Below are 14,939 nucleotides of genomic sequence, written 5' to 3' on the forward strand. Positions count from 1 at the left end.
ATCAGTGATCTAGACGCATCTTCCATACCCTTGGATCTTCCAGCTCATTACATTTATTAAAATCTCTGGTACTTTGCTTAAATCCTCCCCATTTCAGGTGTTCCCACCAGGCTGTGTGGCATCTAAGTCTACATGGATGGCATGTTCAATGCCCTAATCAGCCAGCTCCTCGACCTCAAACTCAGGGACTGTCCCACCCATCTTTTACTGAACTTTCTTCACAAGACACTGTAAAATTACATTCTGGAAACCACTAGTCTCATAACCCTCTTTCCTAACCCTCCCACAGTTTTTAGGAGGCAGGGACATGAACTGATGTAAAGGTTTTATCTGGCCTGGCCTATGGTTAGGTTTACTTGTGACACTATTTGGTTCTCTCATCTGGGAAGCCAGTTGCCTTTCTGTAGGGGGAAGATCTGAGAACAAAGCAGCTCAGACCACCTCTCCTTCCAGTGTGGGCAGTGTAAGTTGGGCTCACATTCTCTGAGAAGTCCTGGGTCATTTGGTATCTGTTTGGCGCCCCTGCCAGCCTCTGGGCCCTTCCCTGCTGCAACTCATTGCAGATGCTGCCTCAGGGCTTCCTGCCATCTGCCATGTGGTCAGGCTAGGTCTATCCAAACTGCTATTCTTGGAAGTCCGAAGTTACTACTTTCTCTTCATACATTGGTGACACTTTTTAGCTTCTTGGATCTTCAGAAAATGTATAAGGAAGACTAGTAGGGGCTTACTATCCAGGGGGTCATTTTCACTGTCCTCCCAGAGGCATCTCAGAACTTGCTTCTTGGGACACTCTCAGCCCAGGGTAAAGTCCCTGCCTCCCCAGGATGCTCTCTGGGGTTTGCAGAACAGCAGATTTTTAGGGATGCCTTGGCCCAGATGTGAAGAGCCTGATTATAAGCCCAATGTCCATCTTATAAGCTCTTAGTGTGGGTTAATATTAATGTATATTTCAAAGCTTCTCAAAAGCAAATATGTAACTAGACTCAACCTGTGACCCCCAAATGACAAAAGCTATTCTTATTTCCATTTCCTAAAGAATAAAACAGAGACTCCTCAGCAGTCTTCTCTCTGTGACCCATCAAGACCCACCTATCTTTCTCAATCTCATCCCTTGTATCACTTTGGGTGTCTTGTCCTCCACACTGGTTGGGCTCTCCTTCCTGAACACTTGCTGGCCATCTCCCACCTCTAGGCCTTGCTCATGTTTCTGTTTCAGCCTGGAATTGCCTTCTACCCATTCCTTGCCCCTCGATGCTCACCTAAGTGTCATCATCTTTGTGGCATTTCCTCCTGCCAGTTCAATCGGGAGCGGGTCTGTATTCTATTATTTTCATAGCACCTTCCTCTTACCTCCCTTTCTCAGTGCTCCTCTGATTCCACCTTGTGTTGTACAAAATTTATTCTTATTGGGCTGTGTTCCTCCCTAGACTATAATCTCCTCTGGAAGGTGGATGGTTGTATCTTTGCCACTCTTCAGGGTACACCTTATGCTGGGGTGTGTGTGGGTGCTATGATCAAGTGGTGATTCAAACTCATTTCTCTAAAATGAAAAAAAAAAAGAATGTTTCCAAATAACCTCATCTTCCAAATCTATCATTAAACTAGACAAATGGAAATCTTGCCTTTTTAGCCTTATTTTCTTGCCAGATTTAATTCAGTAGGCTCAGCCAACAGCAGACCCACACGAATGAGCACCAGGGTCTGCTGAACAAGTGTGTGAAGCCAGTGCTGAAAATTGTGCCAAGGCTTTAGGCTCTTATTGACCAGCTGGGCACGCACTCTGTTTCCTGGGCCACCTGATGCCCACTGACATCAGGTGGGGGGTCTTCGGGACATTAGAAGGTCTGGGAGATCTGGATGCAAGTCATAGTTCAGTAAATCCTTCCACTGGGATTTAGCCATAGCATCTGGGAGGCCACAGGGAAACAGCAGAATTAAATGTGAAGCTTCTTTTACAATTAGAAAATATCATAGTAGAAGAAAATAATATGGATCAAACTTCTCTTGATGAGCAACAGTTCTGTGGTACCTATACAGGAGTCTCTTTAGTGCTCTTTCTTTCACTGAGCAGGAAAAGGCTGCTCAAAGTGGCCTAGGAAGGACCCAGAAGGTGTTAGAATTCATGGCATAGGAACCTTGTTCTGTTAAACTGCCTGGATCCCTGGTGTCTCCTTTTCTGCATTTATCTCACAACAATCTCCTTGACAGCTTAATATACAGAAGTCACTGTAGAGACTCAAGAAATACATGCTCTTATCCTGACATGTTTTAAAACATCGTAGGAAAAATGTGACATGTACATGCACAGTCAACCTACAGAGTATTGTGTGATGCGCTGGAGGAGTACAGATGCAGTGCTAGAAGGGTTACTTTGGGCCCCCAGCCTCCCCTGCCACCCTCACCAGGTGATCCAGTCCTCCTAAAGTTAAATTGGGCTACGAACAGATAGGAAAGCTTCCTACACCTGACACAGGGACCATGACACTGTAACCTAAATACCATGAGTCATCAAAACCCACTAAAAATATGGTCTAAATTCACCTCCCAGAGACTCTTCCCTGGCCTCTTTCACCAAGAACTCGTATAACAGTACTTTGGGTGGCAGGAAAGGATTTCCTCCCAGAGGATCATCACCCAAACTCCAATACCGAGGTCTACTGGCCCTCTTTGGTGGGTTTGCCGGAGGCTGGCAGGAGCCCCTACCTGGGGAGAGACGTAATTTTCCCCCACTTCTCTATGCAGAAACGCCGAAGCCCATTGCTTCCTCGGAGGGCAGCGAAGCCCTCGTAGGGCACGCTTGATGTTCCTGTGACGAACTGAAGTAATCTCAGCCTCTGCTCATTATTGAAGCGCTCCACGGCGGCCCAGAACCAGCGGATCACAAGATGCCCATCGTGATACCCTGAGTGGGGCAGAAGGAGGGAGCCAGTGAGGATGTGCAGGGAGGAGGAGGAAGGGAGAGAGCAACGGGTGTGGCAGGGCCAGGGAGACCCCAACAGCTGCCACCGGTCTGCCGGGTTCTCTAACGACGGCCTTCACACAGGTCTATGACCTTCTATGCCATCGGGTCAAGTGTCACAACAAAAGCAGATTTAGAAAATAGCCATTTTATAAAAAGTTGGACTTTCTGAGGGGTGTCCTCAGAGATATCTGCTTTCATGGGACCCCACCAGCCATTTTCCTGCCTCATCTAAATGAGACAAGGGGTGGCTAGGGACCCTTGGGACCCTAAGAGACAAAACCCGCATCAACCTAATATTTTACTGTATTTGTCTCTGTCCTGATAGCTTAGTTCTTGGTAACCACGTACTGGGGGAGAGTCTGGAGGGAAAGGGCAAGCTTGCTGAACAGAAGACGCCTGGATCTCCAGCAGCCATCAGTGCTCTTGGAGCGGCTGCCCTCAGGCCCGCTGGGCCGGTCAGGCCACTGCCACCAGTAGAGTTAGGAGAGCCAGCCTGGGCAACCGGCTCAGGTCAAAGAGTCACCACTGATGCAAATGCAAGAGGCATCTGACCTGGGAGAAATCTGTGTGGGAAGTGAGGTGTGCGTGGAGGACGGGAAGGCTCTGGGTGAGTGGAGGACAGGAGAGCTAGAGAACGACAAGAACAAGGAAGAAATCTGCAGGGAACAGCAAGCCCACCAGCGCAGAGCGGGGTCTGGTGAGGGCCGAGGGGAGACTTGCCAGGAGCCTCAGAGGGCGGTAGCAGCCAGGCGGAGACCCTGGGACTCGCCACTGGGGCCAGCGGTTTCCACGCCATGCCAGGAAGTGCCCCGTGATCCCACAGAGGCTCCTCAGGCCCAGTACACTGGGGAGAAGAGGGAGGCTGGGGTGGGGGGCCTAGCTCTCTCTCTGTGGTTTGGATGGTTTCTCTATAATATTTTACACAAGGAAATGGTTTTGAGACTTAAAAAGAAAAATTTATCCATTTTGTGGATAAGGAAGTGGCCTGGTGAAAATAATGTTTCAGGAAGACGGGAGACTAGTTTGGCAGGGTGAAGGTGAATAGGTGGGAGGACTTAGAAATAGGATTTGGGGAAATAACAGAACCGTGTTGTGGCAAACCAAGATTGAGGGGAACGGGGCTCCAATCCTACAGGAAGTGGGATGCACTTCCCTGGTGGCATGTATCCTAGCCCAGGAGCTGGCCTCTGGGTGGTGGCTCTTGGTAATGAGTCTACATGGAGTTAGGCCAGAGCCTATCCCAATGGGGATCACCTGAAGGAATGTTCAGGATGGAGGTTACAGGAAGGCATGTTATGAGAACCTACTTTGCACATGTATTGAGATAAGGCCCAGTTTTGTGTTTTTTTTTAAGATTTTATTTATTTATTCATGAGAGACAGAGAGAGAGAGAGGCAGAGACACAGGCAGAGGGAGACACAGGCTCCCTGTGGGGAGCCTGACATGGGACTCCATCCCTGGACTCCAGGATCACACCCTGGGCTGAAGGTGGCACTAAACTGCTGAGCCACCTGGGCTGCCCTAAGGCCCAGTTTTTTGTAGTCTTTGAAAAGTGATGGAATATATGTTATATATAGATATAAAATGGAATATTATTTTATTTATACTATTTTATTATATAAATAAATATGTATTTGTATTATAATATATTATATTTATATTAGGTATATATAATGATATAAATAAATATATATTTATATTATATTTATATTATTTATATATAATGATATAAATGAATATGCATATTTATATTTATATTATTTATATATAATGATATAAATGAATATATATTTATATTATATTAATATCATATATAATATATTATTTGCATTTATATTATATTATTATATAATTATAATTATATATAATTCATAAATATATAATTACTATATTATATTATTTATATGTAATTTATATAATCATATAAATATTTATAATATATTATTTTATTTATATATTTTATATTTACGTTAAAATATTATATAAAAATATATAAATATTTATATATTTATATAAGTTATATATAAATATATATTATATATTACTTTATTTATATATTTTATATTTATATTAAAATATATTTATAGATAATGGAATATTATTCGACCTCAAAAAGAAATGGAGTGATGAAACACTATAGCCTGGACAAACCTTGAAACAGCAGGCTAAATGAAGGGAACCAGGCCCAAGGCCACATGTTATATGGTTGTTTTTACAGGAAGCACCCAGAATGGGTAAATCCATAGAGACAGGATGCAGATTGAGGGCTGCCAGGCTGGGGAGGGAGGGGGGAGGCAAGTGTTCAATGGCAGGGCGTTTCCCTTGGGGGTGAGGACAGCGTTTTGGACCCAGCTAGAGGTGGGGTCGCAGGGCCCCGGGACCGTAGCAAACACCTCTGCTCTGTTCACTGCCAACCAGCTACCGTGAGGCTGGCTAAGGTCGCCTGGGAGGCCACCGGTCAGACAACAGGGTCGTGGCCTGCACCCCCCGCTCACCGCCCCGGTACTCCGTGTTGTTCCTCCAGTCGTTCAGGTCGATTTCCGCGGTCCCAGCGATCACCAGCTCCAGCTCCCTGGCGTCGAACACGGACACAAGCCTTGAGTCTACGACCTGGAACGAAGATGAGGCTTCAGGTCCAACACCCTGAAGGTGTAGGCATGACCACTCCTTCTGTGGGTTACGCTGGGACACTGACCATCGTTACAACTCTTTTTGTTTTTTGGTTTGTTTTTAATGAATGTACTATCCTGTCTAGGTTCAAAATCGTGGCCTCTGCGTCCTGAAACACAACCCACTGATGAGCTGGGAGCTCGAGAAAGGTCCCAGGGTTTTCACTACCTGGGATACTCCCTCTCAGAATGATGTTATGAGCCAATCTGACCTGATGTTCTCTAGTCATATTTAAGTTTCCAAGTATCATTGAATTTTAAAGGCAGGAGGTCCAAACACTTTGAAGTGACTTGAGGGCTTTTACTATTATCATTTCCCTTGAAAGGTATCCTGTCTCCCACACTAAACTATGACTTCTTTCCTAGAAATGGGCATTCTACTTAAAAAAAAAACCAAAAAACTGTATTTCCCTTCCTTTCTCCACTCCGGCCCTTCGTCCCCCCTTCAAAGATCTGGGAAGACCTCCTTTGCTAGGTCGCTGAGCTCTGACTTCAGCCTTGTTGCCACATGGATTGGGGACAACTGAGCACCTCCTCTCAACAAACTGTGGTGGACAAGCCAGCAGGCAGTGTTGACCTCCACTACGGGCAGAGAAAGAAACCTTCCAAGACCCAAGCTCTGAGAAAACACTGATAGTGTCTTGTTTCTAAATTGCAAAAGGCTAAAGGACACCAGCCTTGGATGCCCAGGAAGCTGGCAGCCGTCCCCGTCCTCTTGATTTATTACCTTAGTGGGGATCATATGGCACAAAGTGACACTGTAACGAAAGAGAAATCTAGCAAGAGTGGACAATGTGCCCCAATGCCTTCACTACACTTAATGTAATTTCACTGAGTGAAAGGAAACAGCATGCACATGTCCTGACAAGAGACACTGAATGTTTGCATATGTGTCACAACATTTCTGTGAGAGCATTTTTCACCTGCCACAAGAGGAAGGTTTCTCAGAGATCTTGGACTCCTCCTTTGTCTACCCTAAGGGGGTCCTCTCTGCACCCTGGTGACTGGAGTTGAGCCCTCCACCCACCTTGGTTCTTCTCCTTTCCCCCCAACAGGCTGTGGGGTGGTGAGGGCCCTGGCCCTGGCCTGCCTTCCTCAGCCGGGCCTGGGTCTCACCTCGTAGAAGCCCCGCACCAGCGCCTCCGTCTGCTGTACCACACCACGCTCCACCCGCCACTTGACCATCCTCTCGATGTATTCCTTCTTGTTCTTTTCCGTCACCTGGGTGTTGGCTCCTCCAGATTTCAACTCCCTTTCGGTTACCTTGTGGGGACACATGAAGACTGTGATGCCTGTTGGCTCAGCTGACCTTGCAGTGACACATATCAATTCTAGTAGGGTGAACTATTTACAGAAAGTCTTCTTCACATGGGTTCGGCCTTCTCACCTCCTTAATTCTTTTTCCTTTCCTGGAAGTTACTACAAAAGCTCTGATTGTTCTCAGAGGATAGTTATGCACCTCGGAAAAGCTGCATTTTTTGATGTGTTATAATGGGGAAACATATTTTCTTGACTCAAGAGGCATAATGGGACTAAACGAAAAATGCCCCTGGTTGTCCTGGGGGAAAAGATGGACCAGAAGGTCCTGATACTCAATTCCCCCAAATCCCAATTAGATCACATTCTCAAAAGCCACCAGCCTCCCCACCCAGAGCAGATCATTGACAGGAAAATGGCAGAGGATGGGAAGATGGCTTTTACAGCTGGGTATAATATTGGCTGGAGAATGGCAGAGTGATGTTGAGAAAGGAAACGGAGAAGGACCCTGCCACTTAGTACGGTGGTGCTTGTTTGTTAGGACAAATGAATCATTAAGAGAAGTTATGATCTGTGCTCTATCTTTTGAAAGGCGAGGCAGGGGATGACATGTTGGAGATTTTTATCAAAAGTGTTGGGCATTGGAAGGGATTGTCCGTCATCTCAAATTCACTGAAGGGGTTCATCTCACCACTCAAAGCTGTAAGAAGGGAGGCATTGCTGTGTTTAGCCATTGGTTTAAGAAACGTAGATATGTGTAGTTGGCGTTCGTTGACACAGGTACCTAAACAGTCTGCAGAAGTCTGATGTTATTTTTTCTTTTATCACTTAGGTGACTAGTGCTAATTATAAAATACTGGCTGGTTTAACATCCTAATTGCCACTCAATATCCACATTCCTTGGAACCTCTGATTTTCAGCTGCCCAGTTAGAGACGAATTCCTGACCTTGCTTTAGCTAGGTGTGCCGTGTAACTAAATTCTGGCCGGTAAGGTGTAAGCAGGAGTGTTGTATGGCACTTTCAGGAACCTCCTTAAAGTAAGGGGCTGTTGCTCCTTTGTCCTGCTGCTTTAGGCACAAGCAGGATGGTTGGGGCACTATTTGCTTCTGGGCCTAAAGTAGGCATTGCAGCCGTGGGTTGTCTAGACTTTAATGTGAGAAAAAAATAAACTTAAAAAATAAACTTAATTTCAGTAGGGTCATTTTGGGGTTCTTCACAGGCAGCTGACCCTAATCCTAACACACACACACACCTAGGAAAAGCCTATGATGTCTTTCATCTGCATCTACCTGCCTGCTCCTCAGGATCTCCTAACTTGCCAAAACAAGGGCTATAACTCAGTTTTCTAAAACCATTAGTGACCTCATTTCAAGAGGAATGAGATCTGTTTAAGCTTTACACAGATATACATTATTCCAGATCTACAACGCAGCCTTATTTTTATCATTGGGAACATTTTAAACTTCTCTCTGAGTTGTTCAATGCCACACACACATTAAGGATTGATCTTTTGTACTTTCCATGTTATTTTCTCCCCCTCTCATTTTATGGGTTCAGTTATTCGTAGTTTACTTCATTTTTTTGAGCAGGTAATATGTGTCCATGAAATAACATTCAAATGGTATAAAGGGCCATAAATGAAAAGCAAGCTTCTCTCCCATCTCACCTCCCAGCTATATAATCTCCCTACCTGGAGAAAATTGCCCTCACGTCTCTTCCAAGGAGAATAGACATACATACCAGGGAATATGTATATATCATCATTTTCCCCCATAAACGATAGCATATTATGTACACTGTTCATCACGACACTTTTTTCACCTAACAATGTACCTTGACAATTGTTTTATACCAATCCAGATCTGACTTATTCTGTTTTTGTTGTTGCTGTTGCAATACCCTTCTTACTGTTGTAAGTTGATGGCTGGCATGTCTTGCACTTTTTAGTCATACATCCCACTGGTTCACTATTCCATTGCGTGAATGTATCATAATGTATTTAACCAATGCTCTATTGCTGGACATTTAGATCATTTCAGGTCTTTTGCAACTGTCGACAACGCTGCAGTGAAGATCTTAATACACTACTCACTTGAACTAGGTGTGAATAAATATCAGTAGGACAAATTCCTGGGTGCTGTCTCAAGGGCAGGTACATTTATTTTTTTATTTTTATTTTTTAGGTTTTTATTTAAATTCTAGTTAGTTAACATACAGTGTAACACTAGTTTCAGGTGTAGAGTTCAGTGATTCATCAATTATATACAATACCAGGAAGGCAGGTGCATTATGAATGAAGGTAGCTACCACAAAGGTGCCTTTCATAGACAGTGAGCCAAACTTCCACTTACTCCCACCTATACTCCTGTACAGCATGCCTTTTCTCTACATCATCTCCAAAATGGAATACTGCTAACCTTTCTGATTCATGACACATAAGGGAAAATGGCATTTCACTATGCTTTAATTTACATTTTTACAATTTGTGAATGAGATTATTTCCTCATATTTCCTTTTCTGGGAACTATTTATGTTTTGCTAATTTTCTATTTGTTGTTGATAATTTCTTATTGATCTGTGAGATCTCTTCCTATATTGAAAGAATCGCCTTTTGTGTGTATACCATAGTATATTCAATATTATGCCATTTTTACTTTGTTTATGCTGTATTTTTGCCACACAGAATTAAATAATAATTTTAGTTCACTATGTCAATCTCTTCTTTTATGACTTTGAAAGTTGTGTCACATATACAGTAGCATTCCTTACTGGAAGATTAAAAATAAAAATTCTAGCATTTTCTTCTTTTTTATTTTTATTTTTAAAATTTTATTTATTTTTAAAGATCTTATTTTTTTATTTTTTATTTTTTTAAAGATTGTATTTATTTATTCACGAGAGACACAGAGAGAGAGGCAGAGACACAGGCAGAGGGAGAAGTAGGCTCCCCACAGGGAGCCTGATGCAGGACTCAATCCCAGGACCCTGGGATCATGATCTTAGCCAAAGGCAGTGCTCAACCACTGAGCCCCCAGGTGCCTATTTATTTATTTTTAATGGATTTCTAATCCAGGTAGAATTTATTGTGATGTAATGAGTTAGGTTAGGAATCTAACTTAAAAGTTTTTAAGATGGCTACCAGTTGTCTTAATAACACCTGCTAGGGGATCCCTGGGTGGCTCAGCGGTTTAGCGCCTGCCTTTGGCCCAGGGCGTGATCCTGGAGTCCCGGGATCGAGTTCCGTGTTGGGCTCCCAGCATAAAGCCTGCTTCTCCCTCTGCCTGTGTCTCTGCCTCTCTCTCTCTCTATGTCTATCATGAATAAATAAATAAATCTTTTAAAAAAATAACACCTGCTAAATGATTGTATTTATTTTACAAATTAACCCTCTGCTGCGGGGCAAATGTAAAGAATGGCAAAAAGAAGTCACACATAGCGAATACTGTATTTCATACTTTTATCTAATACATGCAGGACAGTTAAGTGAATTGCATTTTTTTAAAAGATTTTATTTTTAAGTAATCTCTGCTCTTAGCATGGGGCTCGAACTTACAACTCCAAGGTCAAGAATCACACACTCCACTGAGTGAGCCAGTCTTGTGCCCAACGTATCATGTATGTTTGGGCATATTTAAATGTGTTCTCTATAGTTGTAAGAAGGAAAATTTTTTCCTCAAATATGGAAGAGGGTATTCTTTACAGATATGTTTACACAAAGGAAATTCAACAGAATCCTGATATTTTCCAGGACCTGTCCAAAATTCCTGACTATGGTATAGGTGCTGCAAAGTTCAGTGTGTACCTGTCATACACAGACTCAGCACGCCATTCACATTTGTGCTTCTGCTTATAGGTACTTATAAAGCCTATCAGCTCAATTCTCACAATGACACATTACAGATTATCACTTGTAGAGGCTTTTGAAATCTCTTGTAAATGATTCAGGCTATGGTTAACCTATAAAACTGTAACCCAGAAGATTCAAAGATATATAAATACTGGTGGGGAAAAAATAAGAGGCTTTATCTTATTAAATAATATTGATATACATGCATTTTGGAGGAGCAAATATCTAGATGCTAGTGATTAAAATAAGTATTTTTTGTAGCTGCACAGATCACAGAACTACCTTCCAAATGTATGTCACACTTCACAAAAATGTTTTCTAATCCATTATCACTTTGGTTTTCAAAGACTCTATAAAATAGATCCATGTTGTGAAAAGGAGAAGGAAGAAGACATGGGCAGCTTTCTTAAAGGAAGTAGTCCTCAGAAAATTATCTTTCAAATGAATGAGACTCTTTGTTTTCTAGATTAAAAACAAAATCCCATTACTTTAAGATCCAGCAATTCCACTTATGGGTATACAGCCAAAAGAATTGAAAGCGAGGACTTGAACAGATAAATTTACACAGCAGCCTTATTTGCAATAGTCAAATGTGGAAGCAACCAAAGGGTTCATCAACAGGTGGATGAATTAATAAAATATGTTATATATATGTATATAGCATAATTCCACTATATGGAATTCAGCCCTAAAAAGTGAGGAAATCCTAACACATGCTATAATGTGGATAACCTTGAGGACAAGGTGTTAAGTGAAAGAAGGCAGTCACAAAAAGACAAATACTGTATGACTCCACTTATGTGAGGTATCCAGAGCAGCCAAATTCACAGAGAGAGAGTAGAAGGGCTGTTATCAGGGACTGGGGAGAAGGAAAAGTGTGGAATTATTGCTTAATGCATATAGTTTCAGTTTTGCAAAATGAACAAGTCCTGGAGGTTGATTGTACAACAGTGTGAACATACTGAACAATACTGAACTGTAGACTTAAAAACAGTGAAGGTGGTAAATTCTGTGTTATGTGAATTTTCCACAGCAAAAAAACAAATGCTTTTTTCCAAGCCCCATATCCCACAAACCTGTCCAAAGACTTCTTCGTTAACAGTGAAAGTGAGGTCTAGGATATCTGTGATGTTGTTGTCCTTCATCCATTGCAAACTCTGGTGGAACTCCTCATCCAAATATTCCAGGTCACTCAAATCACAGGGCCTGGATGCATTCCAAGGGTGAAAGGTAAACAGATTGTTAAACAAACAGCTGCCCAGACCTGGCTAAAGCAACATAGACTGATTCTAACAATTTGGTACTTTTGAATATATTGATGAATCTTTGTAGTTCATTCAATGCTTTTTTTTTTTGAAATAACAATAATAAATATGGGATAATTATTGACTCATGAACTCTTGAAGGCAATTGGAGAAAGTTTTAGAAAACATTTTAAATCAGACTAAGTTTTAGATTAATTCTACTTAGTGTAATATAAAGTTTGTAATCTTACTGTAATTATTTATATAAACGGATTCATATCCATTATATGATGTTATAATAGTCTCCTATGCTTATATAAAATCTCCAAATGCCTTTTTATTGTACTAAAAGGTTTATGTGATATGTAAGCACTCAGAAAAGCAAACAAAGAGGAATGGTTAGGGCAAAACAGGGACAGAGTGAGAGGTGCCAGGGAAGCTGGCATCTCCTGTCCTCAGACGGGGCTGGGTAGACCATGGCCCACGATAACACACTTACAGTCTCAGGAGTGCCTTATAGAAGGGCCTCGTGAAGAAGGCATCGAGAAGGTACTGATGGATCAAAGCCAGGCCTAGGATACGACCACTAAACCTGAACCTGGAACACAGACAAGGCAGAGAAATTTAAGGGCAGGTGGAAATTTATATTGTTAAAAATCATTTGTATTTGTATTTAACGTGTTTCCTGATAGTACTCATTGTAAGAGGCTCAAGGAATTTGCCAACTGATGACAGAAGGGAGGTACCCATTCTCCTTCTCCTCATTCTTTACCATAAACAATGCCTAGGTACTTGGTATGTGTGAAAGCAACTCTCCTCTCTCCCCCAAGTACCAGAATAGAGTCATTATGCTGGAATCCTCTTCTCAGAATTGACAGCATGGGGACCCGAGAGAAGAAACACACTGATAAAGAAGTCTGGAACCCTAGATAAACAGTCCACATTGAACCCAGGGAGGACCTGAACCCAAGGACAAAGAACGTTTTCTGGACCATACGTCCTTATCTATTCAAGCATTCCAGAGATACCACCTGAAGGTCTAATGTGTGACCAATACATGCCGGGAGGTAGAGGATTTGAGTGGGGGTCATACATGGCAGTTGTGCTCACAGTCGGTAGGAAGAGTTACAGGGAATCACGTTTTGGTAAGGATAAGCTGAGCCTACATTGCTATTTAATATTGACAGCCACATACACACAAAGAATGGATCTCTGCTGGGAAGAACAGGTCCTGTAGATCTGGTTACCTCCAGATGTAAGGGCTTTTAATAATTTAAATTCTTGGGGCAAATCCTGGGATTTTTTTTTAATATCCTGGAATTTGTGCTAATAACCTGCTTGACTGAGTGCTGAGTCTCCCTGGGGCTTGATCCCATTGTTGCCCTGCTCCTAAACCAGATTTTTGTCTGGTTCGTCTAGCATACTGGTTCTCTCACCGTGTGGGCCTTGCCCATCTCTGGATCCTACCTCCAATACAGGGGTCTCCCTGGCCTCTTTCCATCTAAATAGATTTTCACCTAACTGTAGACTTAGTTTTGACTTTTATCAGATCCTCCCACTTGGAATTTTCAACTAATACATCTCTACTACCTTTCGTGAGACTCTTTTCAGACTCAGAAGATTTCTTACTCTAGAACTACTTTAAAAATTATTAAAATGAATAGATCATCTGATCCTATTGAATGAGCATAATTATAAATAACTCTTCAAATTGACATATTTCAAGTGATCAATTCTATTTGCAGGAAATAACATACAAATATCAATGTACGAATATTACTGACTGAAGAGATTAGAGGCAAAGGAAATCTCAGTGAAGGTGCTATGGGGGCACCGTGCGTGGGGGATCTCATAGGAAATCAGATGTCTTAGAGTCCTTGAGGTCAACATGCCCCACTAGTGCTTCATCCCTCAGCGGTCTCTCCCGACCAGCTCAATACCTGACCAGTCCCCCACATGGTGACCACAATCCTGTGTATACAGACACAGTTTACTTCTACCCCAGTTGAGGCTTACCCACTCTGACTCTAAGCATTACAGCTGATCCTTCTAGCATGATGATGGGGTTGTAACCATGCAGATGGAGATGATCAAGACACTCAAAGCAGAAAGAGAGCAAACATCAACACAGGTGCCTGGCCAAGTACCCTCCTCACTTAGAGCTGGCCCCCGAGGGCCTAGTAAAGAAAAATTGTAATCTTAGCAGGTAGTAGGTATCCACAGATAGGGAGCAGATGAAAATATTATACAAGAACACAATTTTCAGCTCAATGTTAAAAAAAATGAAATATTTCAATGAATCGTAAATTTTCTAACAAAATATAAATTATTCAACTCTATTCAAGAAGAAGCAGAAAACTTAAATAGACAAATAACCACCGAATGAACTAGAAGACTATAAGGAAAAAGGACTACATACAAAATTGTTGGTGAGACTAGATACACACATACACATGTTTAAAAACATGTTTGTTTCTTTCAAAACCTCCATGGATAGAAAACCCCTTTGCTATTTATATAGTTCCAGAAATCAGAAAAGGATAGAAAACTCCGTAATTCATCAGTATGAGCTATCATCATCACAAAATGGAATCTAGCAAAGAGCAAAAGAAAGAAAACTAAAGATATTTCACTCATACATTAAAAAAAAAAACCCATAATTAAAACACCAGAACCTACCAATTCATTCCCAGAACAATGAGAAGTGATTAAAGATATTTGGTTTTAGGAAACTGAGGATAGTTTAATATTAGATATTGTTATTAAAATAAATTATGAAATCAAAAGACAAAAATCATATGACTTTTGTTGTTGAGAGAAGCTGGTTACTTGATAATATCTGCCATCAATTTTGAGGAAAAAAATCTTTGTAGTAAAGCAGGAATAGAAGACTGCTTCCTTCCCATAATGAGGAGCATCTATCTCAGCACCCTATTTAACAGTAAAAATGCAGAAGGAG

General features: G+C 41.8%; 1 protein-coding gene across 3 annotated transcripts in view; it reads right to left on the minus strand.

The window, feature by feature from the left end:
* HECW1 (HECT, C2 and WW domain containing E3 ubiquitin protein ligase 1) overlaps positions 1-14,939 on the minus strand; it is a 440,242-nt gene that overhangs the window by 8,633 nt on the left and 416,670 nt on the right. For all 3 annotated transcript variants that reach the window (XM_038562644.1, XM_038562645.1, XM_038562646.1), the window contains 5 exons: positions 12,480-12,578; positions 11,813-11,942; positions 6,748-6,894; positions 5,458-5,572; positions 2,704-2,902 (listed from right to left, as the gene is read on the minus strand). In XM_038562644.1, coding sequence (XP_038418572.1) covers positions 2,704-2,902; positions 5,458-5,572; positions 6,748-6,894; positions 11,813-11,942; positions 12,480-12,578 — 690 coding nt within the window. The remainder of the gene's footprint in view (positions 1-2,703; positions 2,903-5,457; positions 5,573-6,747; positions 6,895-11,812; positions 11,943-12,479; positions 12,579-14,939) is intronic.

Source organism: Canis lupus, chromosome 18 (genome assembly GCF_011100685.1).
Source record: "Canis lupus familiaris isolate Mischka breed German Shepherd chromosome 18, alternate assembly UU_Cfam_GSD_1.0, whole genome shotgun sequence".
Lineage (NCBI taxonomy): Eukaryota > Metazoa > Chordata > Mammalia > Carnivora > Canidae > Canis > Canis lupus.